Source organism: Lutra lutra, chromosome 8 (assembly GCF_902655055.1).
Source record: "Lutra lutra chromosome 8, mLutLut1.2, whole genome shotgun sequence".
NCBI lineage: Eukaryota > Metazoa > Chordata > Mammalia > Carnivora > Mustelidae > Lutra > Lutra lutra.
In genome coordinates, this window is record NC_062285.1 from 22,988,238 (window position 1) to 23,009,388 (window position 21,151).

At 44.7% G+C, this 21,151-nt stretch overlaps 1 protein-coding gene across 2 annotated transcripts in view; it reads left to right on the top strand.

Moving 5' to 3' along the window:
- RSU1 (Ras suppressor protein 1) overlaps positions 1-21,151 on the top strand; it is a 188,470-nt gene that overhangs the window by 29,351 nt on the left and 137,968 nt on the right. For both annotated transcript variants that reach the window (XM_047739404.1, XM_047739403.1), the window contains exons 3-4: positions 2,363-2,413; positions 20,040-20,160. In XM_047739404.1, coding sequence (XP_047595360.1) covers positions 2,363-2,413; positions 20,040-20,160 — 172 coding nt within the window. The remainder of the gene's footprint in view (positions 1-2,362; positions 2,414-20,039; positions 20,161-21,151) is intronic.

Here is a 21,151-nt window from a genome sequence, read left to right on the forward strand (position 1 = left end):
AATACCAGTTTCCACAAAAAGGAACCAGAGCTCATTAGAGAAATGGTGGTTTCAGGGCTGTGGCAGAAAAAGGACAAGATGAGCCTGAATATCCAGTGCCAGGAAGCGGCGAAGTGCCCAGGGAGCAGGGGGACCGGTCAAAAGGCTCGCAGCCAGCTCGGGTGGGCTCCCTCCGGCCCCATCGGGCAGTTGGAACCCCAGCATAAGTGACAAGGAGACTGTAATGCACTGACCGCTGTAGGACACCACGGGCCATGCAGACAGAAAGAGAGAAACTGCAGTTTCTCAACAGCAACAGTCTTGACATTTTGGACTGGATGGTCCTGCGGAGCCGAAACTCTGCTCTGCCAGACTCTCCTTCCAGAAGCACCGGGCTGTTTCTCGTTCTGGAGATTCCTGCAGAGGAGTGAGGGGGCCGCCTCGTGCCTTGGGGGCATCCCAGGCCCCCTCCCCTCAGGACACCTCAGCTTTGGACCCGCGCTGTCTCCTACAGACACAGCGGGAGCCCCTGAGGAAAGTTGGGGTTTTAGTGGCCGTGGGTGTTAGAGTCAAAAATGTTGCCAGACATTGCCAAATGGTAGCATGAGGGTGGAGATGGCCCTGGTCGGAGGTCATGAGCTGCATGTGACATGGGGTATTAATAGGGTTCTGCAGTACCTCCCTTCCTCAGCCCCCTTCTTTCCAAATGCTTTTTTTTTTTTTAAGATTTATTTATTTATTTATTTGACAGAGAGAGATCACAAGTAGGCAGAGAGGCAGGCAGAGAGAGAGTGGGAAACAGACAACCTGCTGAGCAGAGAGCCCGATGTGGGACTCAATCCCAGGACCCTGAGATCATGACCTGAGCTGAAGGCAGAGGCTTAACCCACTGAGCCGCCCAGGCGCCCCCCAAATGCTTGTTGATTACAAAGGGGAAAAGAAAGCACTTCGGTGGAGAAGCCTGGCAGACGTCAGCAGTCAAGGGAGGATGGTCATCAAGGTTGTGCCGCTCGATAGGACACATCGAGGAGAACCCCGTGTTTCCTTGACCTTCCTGCCAACGAGGCTTCCCCTCAGTCTACCCAGGAACAAAGGAGTTGACAAATCTGCGTGGAGGTCCACATCTGGAGTAATTTGGCCTGCAGGCAGGCTTCACGATGGCCAAGGTCACGGAAGGCAGCGGGAGAGAGAAACGTGGGCAAGAGGTGGTCTGAGAGAACCCGCAGCTGCATGCGACGGGACTGGGAACCGGGTTGTTCACTTCCCAAGAGAAGTGATTGGGGCGTCCGGTGACACTGGGGTGAGGGCCGAGGACTAGGTGGTGATGACCTGTGACGGGAAGTGCCTGGCTTGGGTGGCAGGAGGCTGTCCTCCGCATACCCTGACTTTGTGGGCATCAGGCCGGCCACGCGCTCTCAAAGGGTTCGGGGCAGGAAGACAGGTCTCTACTGCATTTTGAATTTTCTCTAACTTTGTGGTGGTTGGGGGCTAAAAAGGGAAAGAAACACATTCAGAAGCTGTGATCAGGAGTGATAACACTCATTTTCTTCCCAGTGTGCTGGGGTCCAACATGAAGGCCCTTCTTGTGAAGATTTTTTGTCGTCTTCTCAGGGAAAAATGTCCGCTGCATTAATAAGAGAACGTTCTGAGAGAAAGAATATTGGAAAAATGTCTAAAGCTGTTTACTAGATAAAATGTATATTTAAAACATAGTGTTTAAAGCATAGGCTGATCATCCTGCACAGTTTTAGAGCCCAAAATGGAAGGCAGGTCGCTTTTCTCTTGGACTTTTTTATCTCTTTCTTTATAGTGGGAAAAACTGTATTTCCGGCAAGTCTGATCTTGTTCAGTTTAAAGCTCCCCGAGATTGTCTGGAACCGGTGAGCAAGCTGCCGGTGCTTTGAAAGAAACACCAACCAAAATAATCTGAGGGGAGAGTTTTTTCCTCTTCGTCCCTGGGAGCGTGTAGAAGAGTTTCTGGGCGGCCCGTGCACGCAGGGGAAGGGACGTGCTCCCTGCTCACCGGGACACGAGCCTTCCGTCCACGCAGGATGTTCCCTTTGGAACAGGCGAGGTTCCCTGCTTCTCCACGCCCGGGGCTGTGGAAATGGCTCGCTCAGGCGGGCGCAGAGCAAACTGGCCCTTGTCGTGTTTGATCCGGTGACATTAATCTCATTGGCCCTAACTCGCTGTGCTAATTGCATAACTTTTCTTAATTTGGAGTAACATTTCTCAGACAGTGTTGCATGAAACCTTGCTTCTGTTTTTGTGAGTGCTAACACTTGACCTTATGGAAATCATTTAACGCTTTACCTTGTAGGAGAGTGGGGGTAATTTGGATACATGTACTGACTGTCTGATTTCTTTTTTTTTTCTTTTGCAGTCTCCTTATCCCACATCACACAGCTGGTCCTCAGCCACAACAAGCTAACAAGTGAGTTAACTTTACCGTTGGTTACACGGTTTCTGACTCCTAGGTGATAACTGTGATACTGCTGATTCTTTTGTTTCCTTTAAAAACGCTCAGGACAGATGTTACTTGGGGAAAACCTAAAATCTTTTTTGGTGACAAGTGCGATACACAGGCATCTTCTCCTGTATTATGTACTTTTGCTCTGTTACTTTTTTTTTTAAACTTTGCCCTGTTTTGAGGATTCTTGTGTAAACTGAAGGAAGAACATGACATTACTTCTCAGGAAATGGTTCCTTTCAGGGCTGGTAAGTGACCTCAGCTGCCAGGCGATTGATGAGTGTTTTGTGGGGAAAAAAAAAAAAAACAAACTTATTAAAAATATTAGAGTTCTTGGCTTTCTCCGTACTTCCTCCCTAAAAGGAGAATATTTAACTGTTGCTCCTTTTCTCTGATGGATGGGGGGATTCCCCCCGCCACCAACAAAATTGTGTAAGTTATGTAAATTGGCATCGGCATTTTTCACATTTTTGAGTCTGGTTCCCAAGAAGAATTCTCTGGGGCCTGGGTGGTGTCATGGCTTGGTTCACCTACAGGAGACAGATAGTTATTTTTGTGAAAATATCTCATCTGAGTGATAATGGGCCATTTTATCCTTAGAGTGGTGACTTTAAAGATTTTAATGTCAGGGAGCCACTCTCCTTTCTCATTCCTAATTGACTGTCACTTCTTTGTGCTTGCCATATTTCCTGCAGACTTGAATGATTTTCTAATCATGTGGCAAGAATTTGTTAGGGCTGAGTCCATTGAAACGGAGCTGAACGTCACGTTGAGGGATTTGTTGTGTGAATTTATGTGTATATGTGCATTATATACAGCTCGAGGCTATGTCACAGAGCTGCTGATTACTGAGAATTAAGAGGGTGGTTAGGGCCCCTCGTGTGCCGAAAACAGGCAGATTTAGTTCATTTTTAGCAAATAGCACCTATTGGTAAAGCCAAGGCAGAGTGGCATGCTCCTCGTGTTTGAGTAATGATGGTCACAGAAGCTGAGAGTGAGGGCTCCGCGTCACATGACATCATTTTTGTAACAGGTAATATGCTGCCGGTTTCCTGGTTTTCACAGCAAAGGATCCTTTTGTCCACTGATACCTTATCCCAGCTCACAGGGGGTTTGCAGTTTGTCCTGAAAGGGGGACAGCAAGATTCCTGAATTCCTCAAGATTTTGGGAGCAGAAGTCCCCGAAGCTGTTGCACAGTTAATACAAATATTTAATTGCCAAGCTTCCTGTGGTTAGATTTGCATCATCAGCAGAGCGAAAAAAGTGTACATTTAAACAAGAAGCAAGACATGCTCCGTTCTATTATATCATTAATTGATCTGTTCTTTTTAAAAAAACAAAACCTTCCACATTTTTCAGTAGTCGTTTATTTTTCTTTACATGACCACAAGGATAGAAATCTCAGGGCTCAGTGGATCCGATTCTTTCTGCAGGCAAAGAGTACAAGATGAATTTAGAGAGGCACGAAAACGGAGTTAAATTATGTCTGCTATTAAAGAGGTTGGCTGTGAATGGATTCAAACTTCAAATTTCTTCCTTCCCTGTTTTGTTTTTTTTTTTCCTTTTTTCTTTTTCCATTTGAGACATTCTTGACCTAATCCAGTAAACTCTAATTAATCGTCTTGGTAAATTCTGTTTCAAGCCATTGTGAGTCGTGTCAGTGACACTCGATCTGTTCCACTAAGGTCAAATTAGCATCCTTTTCTATTTTTCTGGCATTTAAATGAATGACTTCGCTATGGTTTTTCAAGTATTTATAGTAAATATGTCCATTTGATGGAAATATAAATATGCATTAAATGCAAGTGGCTGAGCACACCCTCCTGTCACTTTGTATGGTAATCAGTGTCTTTCACTTTCTGTGGTTTTTAATAGGGCCTGGCTGACAATGCTGCATTAAAACCAGTGGCACTCAGAAGTTAAACCCCTCAGCCCTTCTTTTCTCTTGCAGAAAGTACTTGTGTTTTCTCTTAGTCTGTCAATTACACTGTTATTTGACATTTCCGCTGGTGTGCTCACGAAATGAATGGCTAGCCTGCTCAGACTGGGACCTTGATTTGGGGACAACGGAGTTGGGATCTGCTGAGCCATCCAGGTCCTGGGGGCAGCGAGTGGGCTTCTTTTCCCTGCGGGTGGTTTGGACGTGGACCGGTCCTCTCACCGTAGTATGAGGGAAGCCACACAAAGCCGGACGTGGCCCGGCAATCCTTCAATTCCCCCAAGATTCTGTGAACAGAAATCCTTAAAGCTTTCTATATTTGAGTTAATGAAAAATGTTTCCAGTTCGTCAAGCCAGTTGCTTAAATTAGGGGTTCATCGTTAATACAGCAGCACTATTTACATTTAAACGGGGGTGGGGTGGGGATGGGGGCTGTGTGCATGGGCTTGGTTGGGAGTCTGGTGGGGGATCGCTCAGCCTGGAACAGCTTTCCTGGATGCATGGACGTGTGCCTCTCCCGGATGTATTTAGAAGGAAGGCAGAGCAGCAGGCCAGTCTTTTCCTTTTTCCCTTTTGCTCCAACCGGGCAGGTGCTAGCCGGCAAGCTAGCCGAGGTGTTCTCTGGCCCAGGAGGAGTGTTTTCGAAGTAAAGATGGGGTTCTTCCACCAGGCTGTCCCCTCCGAAACACCATTCGCCCTGCGGTTTGACTGACCAGCAGAACCTGCCCCATCTGCCCCCCGCTCCTCCAGCACCCCCTCCCCAGATGCTGCGGACGGATTGGTCAGTCCCTCTCCTCATGGCCAGCCCTGCCTCTGCACCTGTGCTCCCTTGCCTCCTCCCTTCCACCCACACCACCTCGCCCCCTTCTCCTGTGCTCCAGGCTCCCCTGGCTGCCCTGGCCAATGGGAAATGGTTCTTCCCCCAAACTCCTATTGTTCATAGACCCTTAAGACCAGTGCAGCACATCCTTGTCCTCCTGCTGCTTTGTTTACTCACTCTCTCCAGATCTTAAGCTTTCTTGAAAGTGGGAACCTTTTATTCTTTTTCCTTAACACCTATCACTGAGCACCTAGTGGTTTCCCTGGAAATGTCTACAGAAAGCAGTAATGATTGATAGAAGGGAGCAGTAGATGGCAGGGAGGTCGTGGGAGGAAACAGCTGGCCTGAGATGAAGCCATCTTTGTAGAAACTGGACTTACTTTCTTGGGATTAACTGGTATAGCGGCCTGAGTAGATGCGGCCACAACACACTTCTGTTTCCTACTCAGGGTCTCATGTCACACATGCCGGACCGAGTGCTCATACCCTGTGTCCTGGGAATGGATGTCCATGTCTTGTTCTTCATCACAGAGACCCTTTCATAGTGAGGGTGATGTACTGGGACGGCACCCCTCGGGTACAACTCAGCATCCACAGATGGGGACAGCTCGTGTCAGGATGACCCATGGATGCTCCTTCCTCCCAGAGACCCTGATGGCTCGGCCGAGTGTCATTTCTCCATAAACCCTTCTTTTGTTCTTAGAGCTGTGACAGCTTCTGCGCCTGTTACTCTACTTCAAGCCAGATTTATATATTTAAGATCCCAATTATTTACTGTTTACTTCATGCAATTAATTGTATTATAATGTCCTGGAGCTCAGGAGCCCTGGCTGAAGCGCTTCTGTATCCCACACCTCTGAAAGTACAAAGAGCATGTTGAACATCACCTTGGCCCTCAGTTAATACAGGTTGATTAATGGATTGGCGGGTGATGAGTTGGGATAAGTCAGAGCCAGACAGAGATGACCTGCCCAGGGCCTTCAGTGTTTTGAAAGACGGGAACGTAACAGCGATTTCAAAGACTCTTTTCCTGTGTGTCTGCCCCCTGCTCCAGTGCTTGTCTTTGATTACTCTGCCTTTTAAGCCAGTGTTTGCTGAGTCTTTTCAGTTGGCCCCATAAGTTCATACCTGGTTTTTATGGTGGTTTGGGAGTGTTAGGCTTTGTAAATGTTTTCTTACTTGTTTTCAGTCTTTGAGACTTTCATTTTAAGACTGTCATTTTAAGGCTTGTCCACTAGAGGTCACTGTTGAGATACGTATTTTTTTCCCTGGGTCTTTTGGCTAAGAGATGAAAAACCAAATTTGTGTTATCAGATTAAATTTTTTGCAGGCTATTCTGCTCTGTCCAGTAGGATATGTTGCTGTTGCTATTTACGTTGTGTAGTTTGCCATGATGAAGGTATATCCCTCTATAAGGGTATATATTGTTTTTCTCTTTTGCCCCTATAATTATTGTTCTGTCTCACATGCCAGTTTTTAGTGTATTACTACTTCTTTCTCAAATTAGGAAGTTTACTTCTTTACACTGGAAGAATTTTATTGCCCTCTGTAGTATTTTGTATCGGGGATATGTAAGATTTTATTCCTGTGGAAGAAAGCTAAAAATAAGTATGCGTGTAACCAGATCTTAATTAAAAAATAACCATGTAAAACTCAGGGAAATTGTGTGAGGACTTATATGGATTCTTCTCCTAAATGTCACCTAAATGTTGGGGGAAGGATGCTCTGCCTTATGAAATGAATTACACTCTGAGTTGGTGGGCAAAACAGTTTCTGAGCATAATTTTTTAATGTGAAGCTTTTCTTAATTTTAAAAACAATTTTATTTTTACAGCCAAACCCACATACAGAGATTGCTAGCACCTTGAAGATGATAGTCATGTTTTTCATTTTGTGACCCATGCATTTTAGGATTAAGCATTCATCATTTTGTGCAAAAAATATGAAGGATATCATCACGCTCTGTGTGAACGTTGCACAGCCTGCTCTGTGTAAACCTTTCATAAGTGTGGGTGTCTGGGTGTCATTGTTCAGTTTTATACTTTGAACTGTTCCATAAAACCTTTTCTTGAGGTTTTAGGAGTTTTGCCTGCAGTTTGAGGCCTTAATGTGACCGTATCTTGTCATTTAATGCATCGGAAATGGCTAGTAAGGCAGTAAACCCAAGGTTTATGGCAAAACGTGTTTTTTTTTTTAACAGACTATTTCTCATTAGTTATAGCTCATGTATGAATTCGAAATTACAGGGAACAAGAAATGCTAGGATTTTCTTTATTGGTGATTTCAATAATTTATCAAAGATAATGTTCTAAATGTATAGAAATTAATACAAGGTTTTAAAGTTTTATGTAGATGTATATATATCCATAGGATATTTACCATAAATGTTATTATAAATGAGTTAAGGAGCATGTTGCACATGGAATATGATATCCCCCAAATATGCAGATCCAATTATAATGAAGAAAATTGGGGCGCCTGGGTGGCTCAGTGGGTTAAGCCGCTGCCTTCGGCTCAGGTCATGATCTCAGGGTCCTGGGATCGAGCCCCGCATCGGGCTCTCTGCTCAGCAGGGAGCCTGCTTCCTCCTCTCTCTCTACCTGCCTCTCTGCCTGCTTGTGATCTCTCTCTGTCAAATAAATAAATAAAATCTTAAAAAAAAAAAAGAAAATTAAGCAGTTTTTTAAAAAGCATGACAAATTAAACCCGTTTCTGCAGAGCTCACAGATTGCTGAGATGTGTGAGAAAAATAAACTGTTCCAACTCATGAGAATGACCTTCACCAGTGTTCAACACCTTTGTGTTCTAAAGTCTCTAGTTCTTCTTTCATAGATTATTTGTCATGCCTTATGCAAAAGTTCCTGTGCATGGCTTGTATGAAATTAAACTGAGGGGAAATATGCAAAATAAATCGTCTCTGTGTCATGAATTTATCTTGTGACAATGTCAAAACAACTTGCTGTTTGCATTTTAAAAGAGCGTAAATGTATTTATAATACAGAGGCTTTGATCAATAGCTTATTTTTTTAATTAGTGCACATTTATCAGTTTGTTGCTATGCCACCATTTGAAAGATTGGATTTGAAAAACTATATACAGAGTATTTTTGAGTCTGGCAGCTGTTAATTCCACAGCATCTATCAGATGATACCAGTGGTTAGGTTACCGTAAACAAAATTTACCCGCAGTTGGGAAAGTTGTCATCTTGTGGAAGAATCTGTTGACCCCATAGTCCGGAACTGAGTCCACGGTCAATGGGTGAAGTTGGAGAAGCCGTGTCTCTCTCTCTCTCTCTTTTTTTTTTTAAAGATTATTTATTTATTTATTTATTTGACAGACAGAGATCGCAAGTAGGCAGAGAGGCAGTCAGAGAGAGGAAGGGAAGCAGGCTCCCTGCTGAGCAGAGAGCCCGATTTTATGGTTTTGATCCCAGGACCCTGGGATCATGACCTGAGCTGAAGGCAGAGGTTTTAACCCACTGAGCCACCCAGGAGCCCCAGAAGCTCTCTCTTGATGGTATTGTGTCCTTAGCTGAGACTCTAGCCCACGGGTCCAGCGCTACTAACCAAAATGTACCTATTCTAGGATCTCTATTCTTGGAGTCTGTGCTAAGTGGAAGCTAAACTGTAGTGTATTAATTCTTCCACAGTATTTTTTTTATTCATTATTATCATCACTGTTTTTATTTAGAGACTGGGAGAGGTGGGGGAGGGAGAGATAGGGAAAGAGAGAGAGGGAGAATCTTAAGCAGACGCCTTGCCCAGTATGGAGTCAGATGCAGGGCTCCATCCCACGACTCTGAGATCATGACCTGAGCTGAAAATCAAGAGTCCGGCGCTTAACCCACTGAGCCACACAGGTGCTGCCATAGTATATTTTTAAATGGAATGACTTTAGTTATGAGAATTTCAGAATGGTGGCAGGCTGTGGAGAAAATGACATGTAGCCAGTTTGAACCTGTCCCTTTCCAAGTCATAACTAGCCTCTCTAGGAAGGCTGATCTTGAAAAGTGTTTCTTTTACTGTTTACTATACAAGTCTCAGAATTGATTTAGTAGCAGAAATGGATATGTAAATCATTTGTTGACTCTTACTCCTAAATAATGTGGTGTGTGTGTGTGTGTGTGTGTGTGTACATACGTACCTACGTGGGTGTACTGTGGAAGAGGGTGGGAGAGGGTATTCTAAGAGGTGCAGTTCCTTGGGACATACATATTTTTAGAGAAGTTCTTAACATTTCCTAACTCACCAACCTTTCTTAATGGGGTGAAACTATGTCACCCCATTAAGTCAATGGGGTGACATATGAAACTATGTCATTTATCCCTAGAAAAATGCACATAGGTTTTGTGGATCCTATAGAAAACTATCTTTGAGTTCTTTAGGGGTGCATATAACTCAGAAACCCCGGAGTAGGGGAAAGATAGCAGTATATTTGCGGTATGAATAAACTGGTGCTATTTCTTAGAGATGTCAGCTGGAAATTTGTATGAAACTTCAAAAAGGTGACTGTCGATGCAATGTGAAATTCACTCTTGATAGCTTTTTAAAAAAATGTTCAAAAGCTCCACCTACTTTAGCTGCTGAAATTAACATTTCATTAAATAAGAATGTGGATCTTGAATGGAATGCATTTGTATTGCTAGCCTTAAATATAAAACTGCTCATTATTTTACCAGCAAAAAATGGGTTTATTTGGGAATAGCAGAGAATTGCAGTATGGGACAAAGCAAGCTATGGCCAAACCACAGGTGAGTCCAGGGAACAAAGGAGAGGGAGAGCTGGTCTATGGAGGAGGGGGGGGAAGTATGCTGTTATAAACAAAAAGCCCTTTGGATTAAACTGGGAGCTGGAAGTATGGTGGCTTTTCATTGGCTAAGTTTGACTGTCTCTGATTGGCTGTGCTGTTGCCAGGAGGTAAGCCTTTCTTCCTCCTGCAGGAATAGTAAAGTACCCCTGTGCAAGGTTCATCTCTTCCTGTTGGGTCAGCAATTGACCACCAGGGGTCGAGCATAAGAGCTCCCCCTGCTGGCCTCCCAAATCGTTTGCGTGAGGTCTCTCAGTATATACATATCTCAATTAATAGTATATACATATTTCAATTTCCATAACATCTATGAGGAGTCTTTTTCCCATTTCAGTTTTTCTTCTGTTTGCCAGACAGCTCAATAGAATAAAACACTCTGCGATTGGCCTACCACTAGTTAACAAACTCATCCCCTTCCTTTTCAGATGTTTTCAGTCAGAACCCTCTTGTCTAATTTTTTGCTCTTCTTTTAACCTTTTCCTCCTGTCCATATATACCCTTCTCTGATCACCTGATTCCTTTTTTTTTAAAGGTTTTTATTTATTCACTTGACAGATACAGAGAGAGCACAAGTAGAGAGAGCAGCAGGCAGAGGCAGAGAGAGAAGCCGACTGCCTGCAGAGCGGGGAGCCCAATGTGGGGCTCAACCCTGGGATCATGACCTGAGCCAAAGGCAGGTACTTAACGGACTGAGCCAGCCAGGCGCCCCAGTACACCTGATTCTTACCTGCAGTCCCTGCCCCTCTTCAGATCTTGCTCATCCTTCAAAAAGTTGAGATGGATTCTCCTCTTTCCCCCACAAAGCCCGCCTGTCCTACCACCTGCACTATGTGGAAAATAAAGTATTAAGGTTGTTCAGAGTTTATTAGCCTCTGAAGGGCCACCTTCACATATGTGATGACTTCACCGTGAAAGGAAGGGCATTTATGGATGCCGTCCTCTATATCCGGTAGAAGCAACAGGCCTGAAGTGGTCAAGTAACTAGAGCTGGAAGCTGGGGGCTTTACACGGCGTCCCAAGTGTCTGTGCTCACCATCGCCCATCTGCCTTGCCAAGGATGTACGTGTACAGTTTACATATCCCACCCACATAAATCTAGGAGCTCAGTGGGGGAAGCATGGCCGTGGCTCTTTATGTGCTCCAAAAAAAAAAAAAAAAAAAAAAGGCAGGGAGAATTCCAAAGGTTAAAAGGCAGATTATCAGAGAGGGGAGCGTTTACAAAGCCCTGTGTGGATCCTGTGGATTTTTCTGGCCCTGGGCATTTACCCCTGCTCCCTTTCTTCCTCATATAATTACTCCCGTCCTCAGCATTAAAATACATGAGGAAGGTAGAGAAGTAACCCATTGTGGCCTTTTGCTGAAGTCATTCTTAATTGTAGAAGAAGATGTGAACTCTGGGCAAAGCATGTTTTGTGTGTGTGTGTGTGTGAATTTGACTTGTCTGCTGTCTCCCTCTTCATGTTCATAATTGAGTGTATGTGTGTTTAATACATTATAATGATATTTAAGAGCCCGGATAGGACTTTCTAGAACACTGAGTCTGCATTCTGGGATGAGTGAAGTGGTTTTTGTTTTTCATGTTCTCCTCTTCCTTCTTGCTGTGTCTCGAAACTTCTTAGGCATTTTTCCCAGAGAAGCCTCTGCCCTTTGCTTGCCCTTCACTCAATGTCACTTACTCCCAGATGTGGGAGGAAATGCTACTGCCTTTCCTCTTATTGCTGCTTCTCTGACCCAGCTCCCTGGGTAAGGCTGGTTACTGACATACTGCTGGGCTGCCCACGTTGAGCGTTGGCGCTGGAGTATGGTTTCACAGGTACTTTCCTGCAAAAATTCAGGGTTCAAGATTGCATGGCCCATTCTTTGGTTGTCTCTGGGCTGTTAATAAAAGATGCAGAAATCAGGTAAATTCTGCATCCTCAGAGGGGCAGAAATCCATGCTTGTCAGCTTTTTAGGAGATTTATTTGGCCTTGTATACCCATTTTTTATAGCCCAGGGACATATATTTTTGCATGTTTGACTTTATACTGTAAAATCTGCCTTAATGCTTGCTTGAAACTTTTTTTCCCTGATTTTTTGTGGAATTGATTATTCTCATTGTTGCTGAAAGAGTAGGATCTTTACTTTTTTTTTTTTTTTCTTCCCTTTGCTACTTTTTCAGTGATTAAGTCAGGATATTTTGGGTTAGTAAAATTACTTTAGCTGCGGACTCTTAAGGAGGCCCATGATGAGATACATGAGATACAAGAAGTATGTACCTTGAGGTGTGGGTGCTTAGTAAATACTGTTGTTTAACTGAATGTAGCATTACTGTTGTCATTTATAAAGCTAATAATGAGTTGGGTAGATGTTTAGATATTTTGGTATTTAATTTTTACCCTGAGGAACATACAGATCCTTTTAAAATGAGAATCTGCTTTACTGTTTCATAAACTTTATGTTTTTAAATAACCCGTAACTACTGTAATTCACTGTTTTAATGGCTGCTTTGGGGGAAAATCCCATAAAATCTGTAAAGCCTAGTTATTATTAGTATACTTGTGAACTTCACATTCCTGGGCTAAGATATAATTAGTTCATTACCCACCTTGCGTTTTGGGGCCAGAAAACAAAAGTCATTAATCACTATAAATACAAATGACCTTTTTTGCATATAAAATTCTGAAGCGCATAATTATTTGTGTGCGAGACTAAAGAGAGGATCCTTTACAGGTAATCGTTAAACTGGCATTCAAGACTATGACTCCTAATTTGCTGAAAGAATTGACTTCTGTATAATGAGTCTAGACATCACCTCTGTGGTAGGAATGCACTAGTGTCTCCGGCTAGTCTAATTGAGTAGTAAAGGGGCTGCCCTTCTACTTTGACCAGGAATGCCCCAAATTCATATTTCATTTCTATTCTTTTGGCTTCTTCCCACCTTGCCTCATTCAGGGCACAGGGGGACAGTTGTTATCCAGTATCGTACTCATCCAGTGCTGGGGCAAAGAAATGTTTGCTTTCACCACTATTTGATGTATTCTCGTGGTTTTCATACTTTTCCTAGTAACTTTATTGTAGCACTGTATCTTAGGGATCTAGTAACTGGCCTCATTGAACGATCTACCAACTCTTATCCTTTCCTGTTTAAGAAATCTTAGAAAGCAGCAGAAGCATGCAGAAATCTGACTGGGCGTTTTCATTTGGTACAGCAATCAAGCCTCCTGTTCTTAATACAAGTACGCCAGGTTTGGGGAGGCAGTGCTATCTGATGTTTTTGCTTTACCTTATCCCATGTGGCGGTGTCTTCGTGTGTCTTGTACCATGGGTCAGTAGCACTGAGGTGTGTCTGCCAATGGGCACGAGATTGGAGCTTTTCACCCATTGTGGGGCGGGGAGCGTGCCCACCGCTGGGCCACGTGCTGTTCTTCACCCTCGTGGGCAGTGGTTCCTGTTAGGTACTCTCTCTGAGTCTTCTTCTTTGGACACTTGGGGCTGTTTTCAGTCCCTCTCAGGTTTCCCATGATGGAGGCAGTGGCTGAACCATGAATTCAGTTTTCCAAAGAGGCCTGCAGGCAGCATCCCCTTGGCGTTCCTGTCCTAGCCTGGCACCTCTCCTTCGCAGTAATCTTCAGATTAAAAGAAAAAAAAGCAAAGAAAAAAAAACCAAAAACCAGTCTGGGAGCTTCTGCAAAGACAGGCACAACGTAGTTCTGACTACTCAGAAGTTTGGTGGAGGTGGTGGGTAGGGTTCCCAACTCCGGATTTCATGCCTGTGCTTATGAGGAAAACCTACATGTGTTCCGAGCAGCTTCTGGCTTCCCGGCAGCCGTGGGTGGAACGTGGTGCCTGGTCTCTTACTGCCCTTTTGTAGTTGTAGAGGACCCTGCTGTCGGTGCTAACCATATGGCTCCAAAGACCAACGGGTGACCCGCCGGCCTTTCCGTAGGCCGCGCGCAGCCGAGCGCCAGTCCGTATGTTCTGCAGGGTGCCTGCTGCTCCCAGAGCCTGTCACTCTTCGCGATTTTTTTTCTTGGCCTCCAGGGCCATGAGATGCTTGTGCTTGAGAAGTCCCCGGATTGGCTGCACCCCAGCTGGTCTCTCTGTGCTGTCAAGGCCCCCCAGCATTCTCCGTTCACTTCTCGGTGTTGTGACAGCTAGAAGGTTACTTAGCAAGGGGCATCTCTTCGTGGAACCACACTTGGTCTGATGAGGTTGTTGCTAAGTGACTCAATTCTGATGAACTAGGGAATTCAGGATTTTTTTTCTCCTTGAACCTTTCTCGTACTATTCTGCAGTGATTTCACGGTAAAGATCTGGGTGGGTGGGGGTGCCTGGGTGGCTCAGTCGGTTAAGCAGCTGCTTTCCGCTCTCGGGGCATGATATCGGGTTCCTGGGATCCAGCCCCACATTGGGCTCCCTGCTTGGCAGGAAGCCTGTTTTCCCCCCTCCCACTCCCCCTGCTTGTGTTCCCTCTCTCACTGTGTCTTTCTCTCTGTCAAATAAATAAATAAAATCTTTTAAAAAAAAAAAAAAAAAGGAAAGATCTGGGTGAGTATAACGGAACCAAATGTTGAACCATTGTCCATCCAATGCACAGCCTACCAGTAAAAGCTGACACCGGGCTTTTGCAGTACAGGTAAGTAGGCTCTTTGCTGTTCTTGTGAGGTCTCGTGAGCAGATATGCTTAGTTACTCCTGGTGCCGCTTCATCTGGTCCCATGGAGGGCTGTTCCATCTTGAAACTGGAATCTGAAAAATCTCTCTTTCTCCACGTTAGAGATTTCATTAGCGTTTATGATTTATGTGTCAAGGGAGCTTATGTACTGATCAGCTGCCTGAAGGAGCTCAAACTGACCATGTTAGTTTGAACGATAACCAAGAATTCCCACCTCTTGGGCCTGGGTCTGTGTGTCTCTGGCCAGTCCACCTGTGCCCGGGGACAGTGTGACCTATAGTGTTTGTTCATTCATCTGAACTAAAAAGATGGATGCCAGCTGCGTGGGGAAGCAGAAGGTGACTGGAAATGGTTGGATTGCAGCCTCCAGGCTGAGTGGATCAGCCATTTAGAGTTCCTTTTTTTTTGCCACTTTTCATGAACCCCAAGCCTCAACTTACTGAGGTGATAGAGAAGTCTTAATTTGGATAGTCTTATTCAGCATTATTGTGTGGGGGTATGGGACATATATACTGGATTAATGATTTTGATGTCACCAATAAATTAAGTTTTCTGCACCAGAGTATTCTCTGGACCAGCAGTGTCAGTGTCCCCTGAGAACTTGGAAATGCAGAAGCTCAGGCCCCATCCCAAACCTCCTGAATCAGAAACTCTGAGGTATGTGCCCCCTCCCCTGCCAGTTGTGTTTTAATAAGCCTTCCAATAATTCGGATATACTCGAAAGTTTGTGCTGTTAGTGATAAAGCAGCACTATCTAGAACTTTCTGCAGTGAAGAGAATGATCTATATCTGTGCCGTCCAGTGTGGTAGCCACTAACCACTTGAAATGTGGCTTATGTGACCAAGAAACTGAATTACGAATTCTACTTAATTTCAACTAATTTAGATTTAAATTTACTTCCTTTTTCTTTTTCTTTTTCTTTTGTTTTCCTGTCTTAACTGTTTCACCTAGTTCCTTCACCCCCTCATCCTCTCCCTCTGGTAATCATAAATCTGATCTCTTTTCCTGTGAGTTTGTGTGTGTGTGCGTGTGTATGTGTGTTTTAAGCTTCCACATAAATAAGATTATACAGGTTTTGTCTTTTTTTGTCTGACTTCATTTAGCATATTGCCTTCAAGCCCCATCTGTGTTGTTGCAAATAGGGTTTCCTTTTTATGGCTGAGTAGTAGTCCACTGTGGGTACATAGACCACATTCTCCTTGTCCGTCTTTTGGGGGACTCTTAACACTGCTTCTGTGTCTCGCCTGTTGTGACTAATGCTGCAGTGAACATGGGTGCAGGTACTTCTTGGAGACAGTGATTTCATTTCCTTTGGATACGTACCCAGAGGCGGAATTGCTGGGACATACGGTAGTTCTAGTTTTAATTTTTTGAGGAGCCCCCGTGCGGTTTTCCATGGTGACTGCACGTCGGACAGCGCAGCCCCAGAGCATACACTGCTACTTACCGTTGTGTGCATAAACTAAGGTTTTTAAAAATAAGTCCTTGGGGGCGCCTGGGTGGCTCAGTGGGTTAAGCCGCTGCCTTCCGCTCAGGTCATGATCTCAGGGTCCTGGGATCGAGTCCCGCATCGGGCTCTGTGCTCAGCAGGGAGCCTGCTTCCCTCTCTCTCTCTGCCTGCCTCTGTCTACTTGTGATCTCTCTGTCAAATAAATAAATAAAATCTTAAAAAAAAAAAATAAGTCCTTGATTGTGGAGTTGCGAATTTTATATCCCAGAACCAGATGCTTCTAAAGGGAGGGTGCCATTGCTGAAACAATAATTTATTGAGGTTTTCCTTCTGGGGGAGGCAGGCAATGTTGCTGGTTACGGGGTCTGCTATCTCTCAGGGTCGGAGGCTCTGGTCTCTCCGGCATGTCCCTCGAGTACGTGCTGAGGCTTCCCGCCAGACAGAGCTGCTTTCCAGCAGGTGTCAGTATAGGAGGTTAGCCGAGTCCCCTTCTGGCCCAGACTCGTGAGCCCCCCCAGGGACTTGGGCTGCTTGTTGTGGGGCTGTCCCCAGACCGCAAGGACTGACCAGAGTCTGGGTGGTACATGCTTCTCCCACGAAACTGGAATAACGTTTAAGCTCTCCACTGAGGAGCCTTGAAGGGAAGGAGGATCTGAATCATTGTAACTCCAGAAGATAACATGAGACTGGTCTGTGGCCATAGCTCCTGGGGTTGCAGGACCCCGTCTCTGTCCCTCTGCTCTTGACCCAGAGGGCTTCCAGCGGTCATGTGATCCTGCGATGGACATAGAAGGAGGCATTTAGGAGCCAGGGGACACCTGAGAGTGACTGGGGACCTTTTTCTCAGCTGCAGCAACTGGGGTCTCAAAATTAAAGCGGTCGTTTTTGACAGAAAATGATCCTAAATTCTCTGTCATAAGCCAAGTTCTACATGACTGAGCTTCCTAATTGAGGGCCCCATTTGTTGCATTATTTAAATCCATATCATTGATTTTTGTCACCCAGCTCTTTTTGAGAATCAGAGACTGCTAAAGCCAGGTGGGAGAGGACTTCGAAAGGGGCGTCGTGCAGCCCGGACTCCTGGGGTCACACGTGACGCCACCTCCGTTTTCCTCAGGAGCTCAGCTGCTGGTGGTGTGCAGACTGTGTGGGTGTGTACGGCTGGGGTCACGGTTACAAACAGGACAGATTGATGAAAAGGAATGTTGCCAAGGCGTAACAAGGAATATCTTGAGGCTGACTGTTCACTTATGTTTTAAAATACTTCATACAAATGCGTCACGTGGAGATCTTTGAAAAATTTTCACCGGAGTGTTCTGACTGGGGACATGCTACTTCCGATTTTTTCCGTAACAGCTGAATTTGTTCAAGTCACGTGTGTACATAATTCCGTTCTTGAACACCTCATCTTGCTAACTGGTTATTTATTTATTTGTTTGTTTTGGTGGACAGTTTTATTAGAATTAGTTTGTTTTTCAGACACTAGACCTGTTTCCATTTATTGACTCTGATACTCCTTCTTTGGTAACTTACTTTGTTTAAATAGCTTGCCTTTCTTACCTTATCTCAGAAGTCTTGAAATGCTAGGTGTTAAAAGTGGGATCGTGTAGACGTCACAAGCATTTTCTCAGTACTGGTTGAGAGAGTAAACGCTGTCCCATCGAAGGTCTGAATGTTAATTTCCCCTGATATTTACTGTGGTCAGGTAGGGGGAGTTCGTAGTGGAGAGAGAGTAGGAGCTGTGTAATATTTTCCCCCTGTAGCTTGAATGGTGTCTTAAACACAAAATTCACATGCATACAAAAGGCCGGGAGAGGTTGAGTAAATTGAATGTAGGGTTATTGTTTGTCTCCACAAAACAAAGCCCTAAATCACATTTAGCATAATTTGTGGTCTTAAATTGGACTGATTTAGCAAAGAGAGTGAAATAATCTCTCATCCTGTCAAAAAGGCGATACCTTCAGACCAGCATTTAATTGCATTGGCAAAGTAACTTTGGGAAGGCAGGCAGTAATTCTCGCTGCATTATTCTTGGTTTGTGGCTAGATTGAGATCATCATTTTCTCCTGGTTACACTAACTTTCCTTATTGCTCTTCAAAGTAATCAGATGAATGCTGTGAGAGAAGCTTATTGGCAGCTGGAGGGTGAAGTGGGGGAGAGGGTGAGGCCCCTGGAGCGGGCCGGTGGTCATCGTCAAGCTGTGTCTCACACACTTCGCGTTCTAAGGAGAGAACAGGTAACATCCAGAGACTCAGCAGGCACGAGGAATCGGTGTTCATTTACTCATAGTGAATACTGTTCATTCGCCGGAGAGCGTGTTACTGACTACACACCTAGGAGTGTGCTTTTAAGGCCAAATTGTACAGATAGGGCTCATATGCATTCCGGATGGTGTCTAAGAGTAGAGTTTCTGGAGGTGATTTCCAGCTGCCTCAATTTTCCCATTAAAACCTGTCCTTTTATCTCCAGCCCCCAACCAGCCTCTTCAGTAACTAATCCACGCCTTGCTCATTTTCCATCTGGACCACTGCCACCTCCCAAGTGTCTGCATCCAGACTGATTCATATTCTTCACAGTCCCTTCCCCCGGCGAAAGCATTTCTCTTGCCTTTTTACCAAGCCTTCTTTCCTCTAAAAGAAGTCAGGTCACCGATGCCTTAGACATTTTATGAGCTAAAATTGAGGACTCGGAACTGTAATGAACAGTGCTCCTGTCCTCTTTACTTTTGTTCTGCTGGGACTTACCCACTGGAGTTCTGGCAGTGGCTACCTCCTGAAATAGTTTTGATGTCTCTTTGGAATCTGATGCATACCTGTGTAGTGGCTCGAAGCAACGGGGCTCCCAGTTTTTCCCAGTCTTCTGGAGCACCCTTTCCTGCCCCCGAGGGTGCCGTTGGCATGGGAAATAAATTACATAAGACGTGACACTTTCTTGTGCTGGACCCAGGGCCCATGTCAGTGGTGTGGGTAGCCTGGGTCGTCTCAGTGGGAGACTTTACATGAATCATGGACAAGCTGATGGCCCATGACACATGTTTGTAGAAGACTGACTCAGAGACTGGGATACATAAAGTATCATCTGTTGGGAGTCTTTCTGCTATCAATGGAGAGTTTGTACTTTTGAGGTAAAGATGCCTTTGGCTTTTACTTCGGTATTTGCATGTATATACTCCAGGGAAAGAAGACTCTTAGTCCCTCACTGGTTTATTTTAAACTTTGATCTGTATGCTAGTATTCATATCATGCTTCTGAGTTGGTTTTTCATATTTCTGTGTAATAACAGTGCATTGATCTGTTGCTAATCTGATGTAAACTGTGTATGTGTGTGTGTGTGTGTGTATTGATCAAGGTGTAAAGGCCAGAAGCCAAAATCATAAACGAGACAGGTTGAATATTTTATCCTTTAATGTTGAACTTACATTGTGATTTAGTGCAGTGTTAAGAGAACAGCTCTTCAGATATCCGACTATTGAAACAGCTTGACGAATGTATCATCACCCAGGAAGGATCTGGAATTTGCAGTCTTTCTTCTGGTGGACGTGCAAAAAAAAAAAAAAGAGAAGAAAAAAAACCAACAAAAAAACAACCAACTTAACAAAAAAAACCAAAGGAAGCAGTTGTGCTTATGAGACATTGTATGACAATAATACAAGCATTTGTGCTTGGGAACACTCCCTTACGGGCGGTTTATGGCACTCTCAAATTCTCTTTTGCCCTTTGAGGGAACATTTCCATTTCTACTCTACTGAGTTACTAACCTAAGAAAAACCCACAAAAAAATAAGACTTGTATATGTGAATCAGATGGTCATATTCAAGTTTCATCTCTCTTTCCTGAGAAAGAAAAACAAAATGTGTTGCTGGCACTCCTTGCGAGGCACGGGGCCCTGTATTCACACTCAGCAACTTTGTTTCCGTAGTGGTGCCACCAAACATAGCAGAGCTGAAGAATTTGGAAGTGCTCAACTTTTTTAATAACCAGATTGAGGAGCTGCCCACACAGATCAGCAGCCTTCAGAAGCTGAAACACCTGAACTTGGGGTGAGTATGGGTGGATGGGGAAGGAAGGGAAGGAAAGGAGGAAGGAAAGGTGGGGTACAGGCTGTGGGGGCAGGTGGGAGCGCGTGTACTGTCACGAGGTGGGAGCTGACCTCCAGCTTTTTTCTGTGTGGCAGGTTTTTAAGAAAAGTTTTATTATTTTAATACTTCTTTTCAGTGGCCTGCATTAGTGCATATCAGAGAAGTCATTGAAAACCAAATTGTTGGTATCATAAGGGAGTTTTGTTTTGTTTTGTTTTTAATCATAGTTTGTTTCCAACAAAATTTTATTTCAGTTAACATGGACCAGGAAGGGACTCATTTGTGTAGCATTAACTGTTCAGCGCGGTTGTAACGTGGTTGATCTTTCTCTCTGTGTTAAGTAGAAGTCGTTTACAAAAGTGCCTTCCTTCTCTGGAGGCAGGGAGGATCCGCTTCCGAACATGCCTCATTGATTCTTACAGTTCTCTTATATAGCGCAGAGGTTATAATCCTCTGTCTGTCTGTATGCGAAGGTGAACAGAGGAGGTTTGACTCAGCCGAGGTGGCCGAACCAGGCAGCAGTGAATAATAATAATACCGTCTATCGCTTTACACTTTTCAAAGTCCTCATGCCAGTGTTTGACCCTCCGAACGATTATGAGGGAGGGAGGGCAGGCATACTGCTTTCGTTTCCAGGAGAGGAAGTCAAGCCCTGTGTGGGAGGTTCAGTGACTCCCTCCTGGTGCCCCTGCGCTTCGTGACCGAACTAGGTAGAGAACCCCGTTATCCAGGGTCCGCGGCCCTCCATCGAACACCACAGACGTCCCCAGAACTTGGGCTCCCGAATTCCAGCTTCCCTGTTGTAGCTCGTAGATGCAGTTGCCCACGCATGCTTCATCTGCCGTGTGAAGCAGGATATCTGTCAACCGGTAGCCATTACGTGCTCTGGTCTGGTTAGTGATTTACATGCAGTGACGATACAAGCCGGCCACGTGTCTATCAATTTAATAGG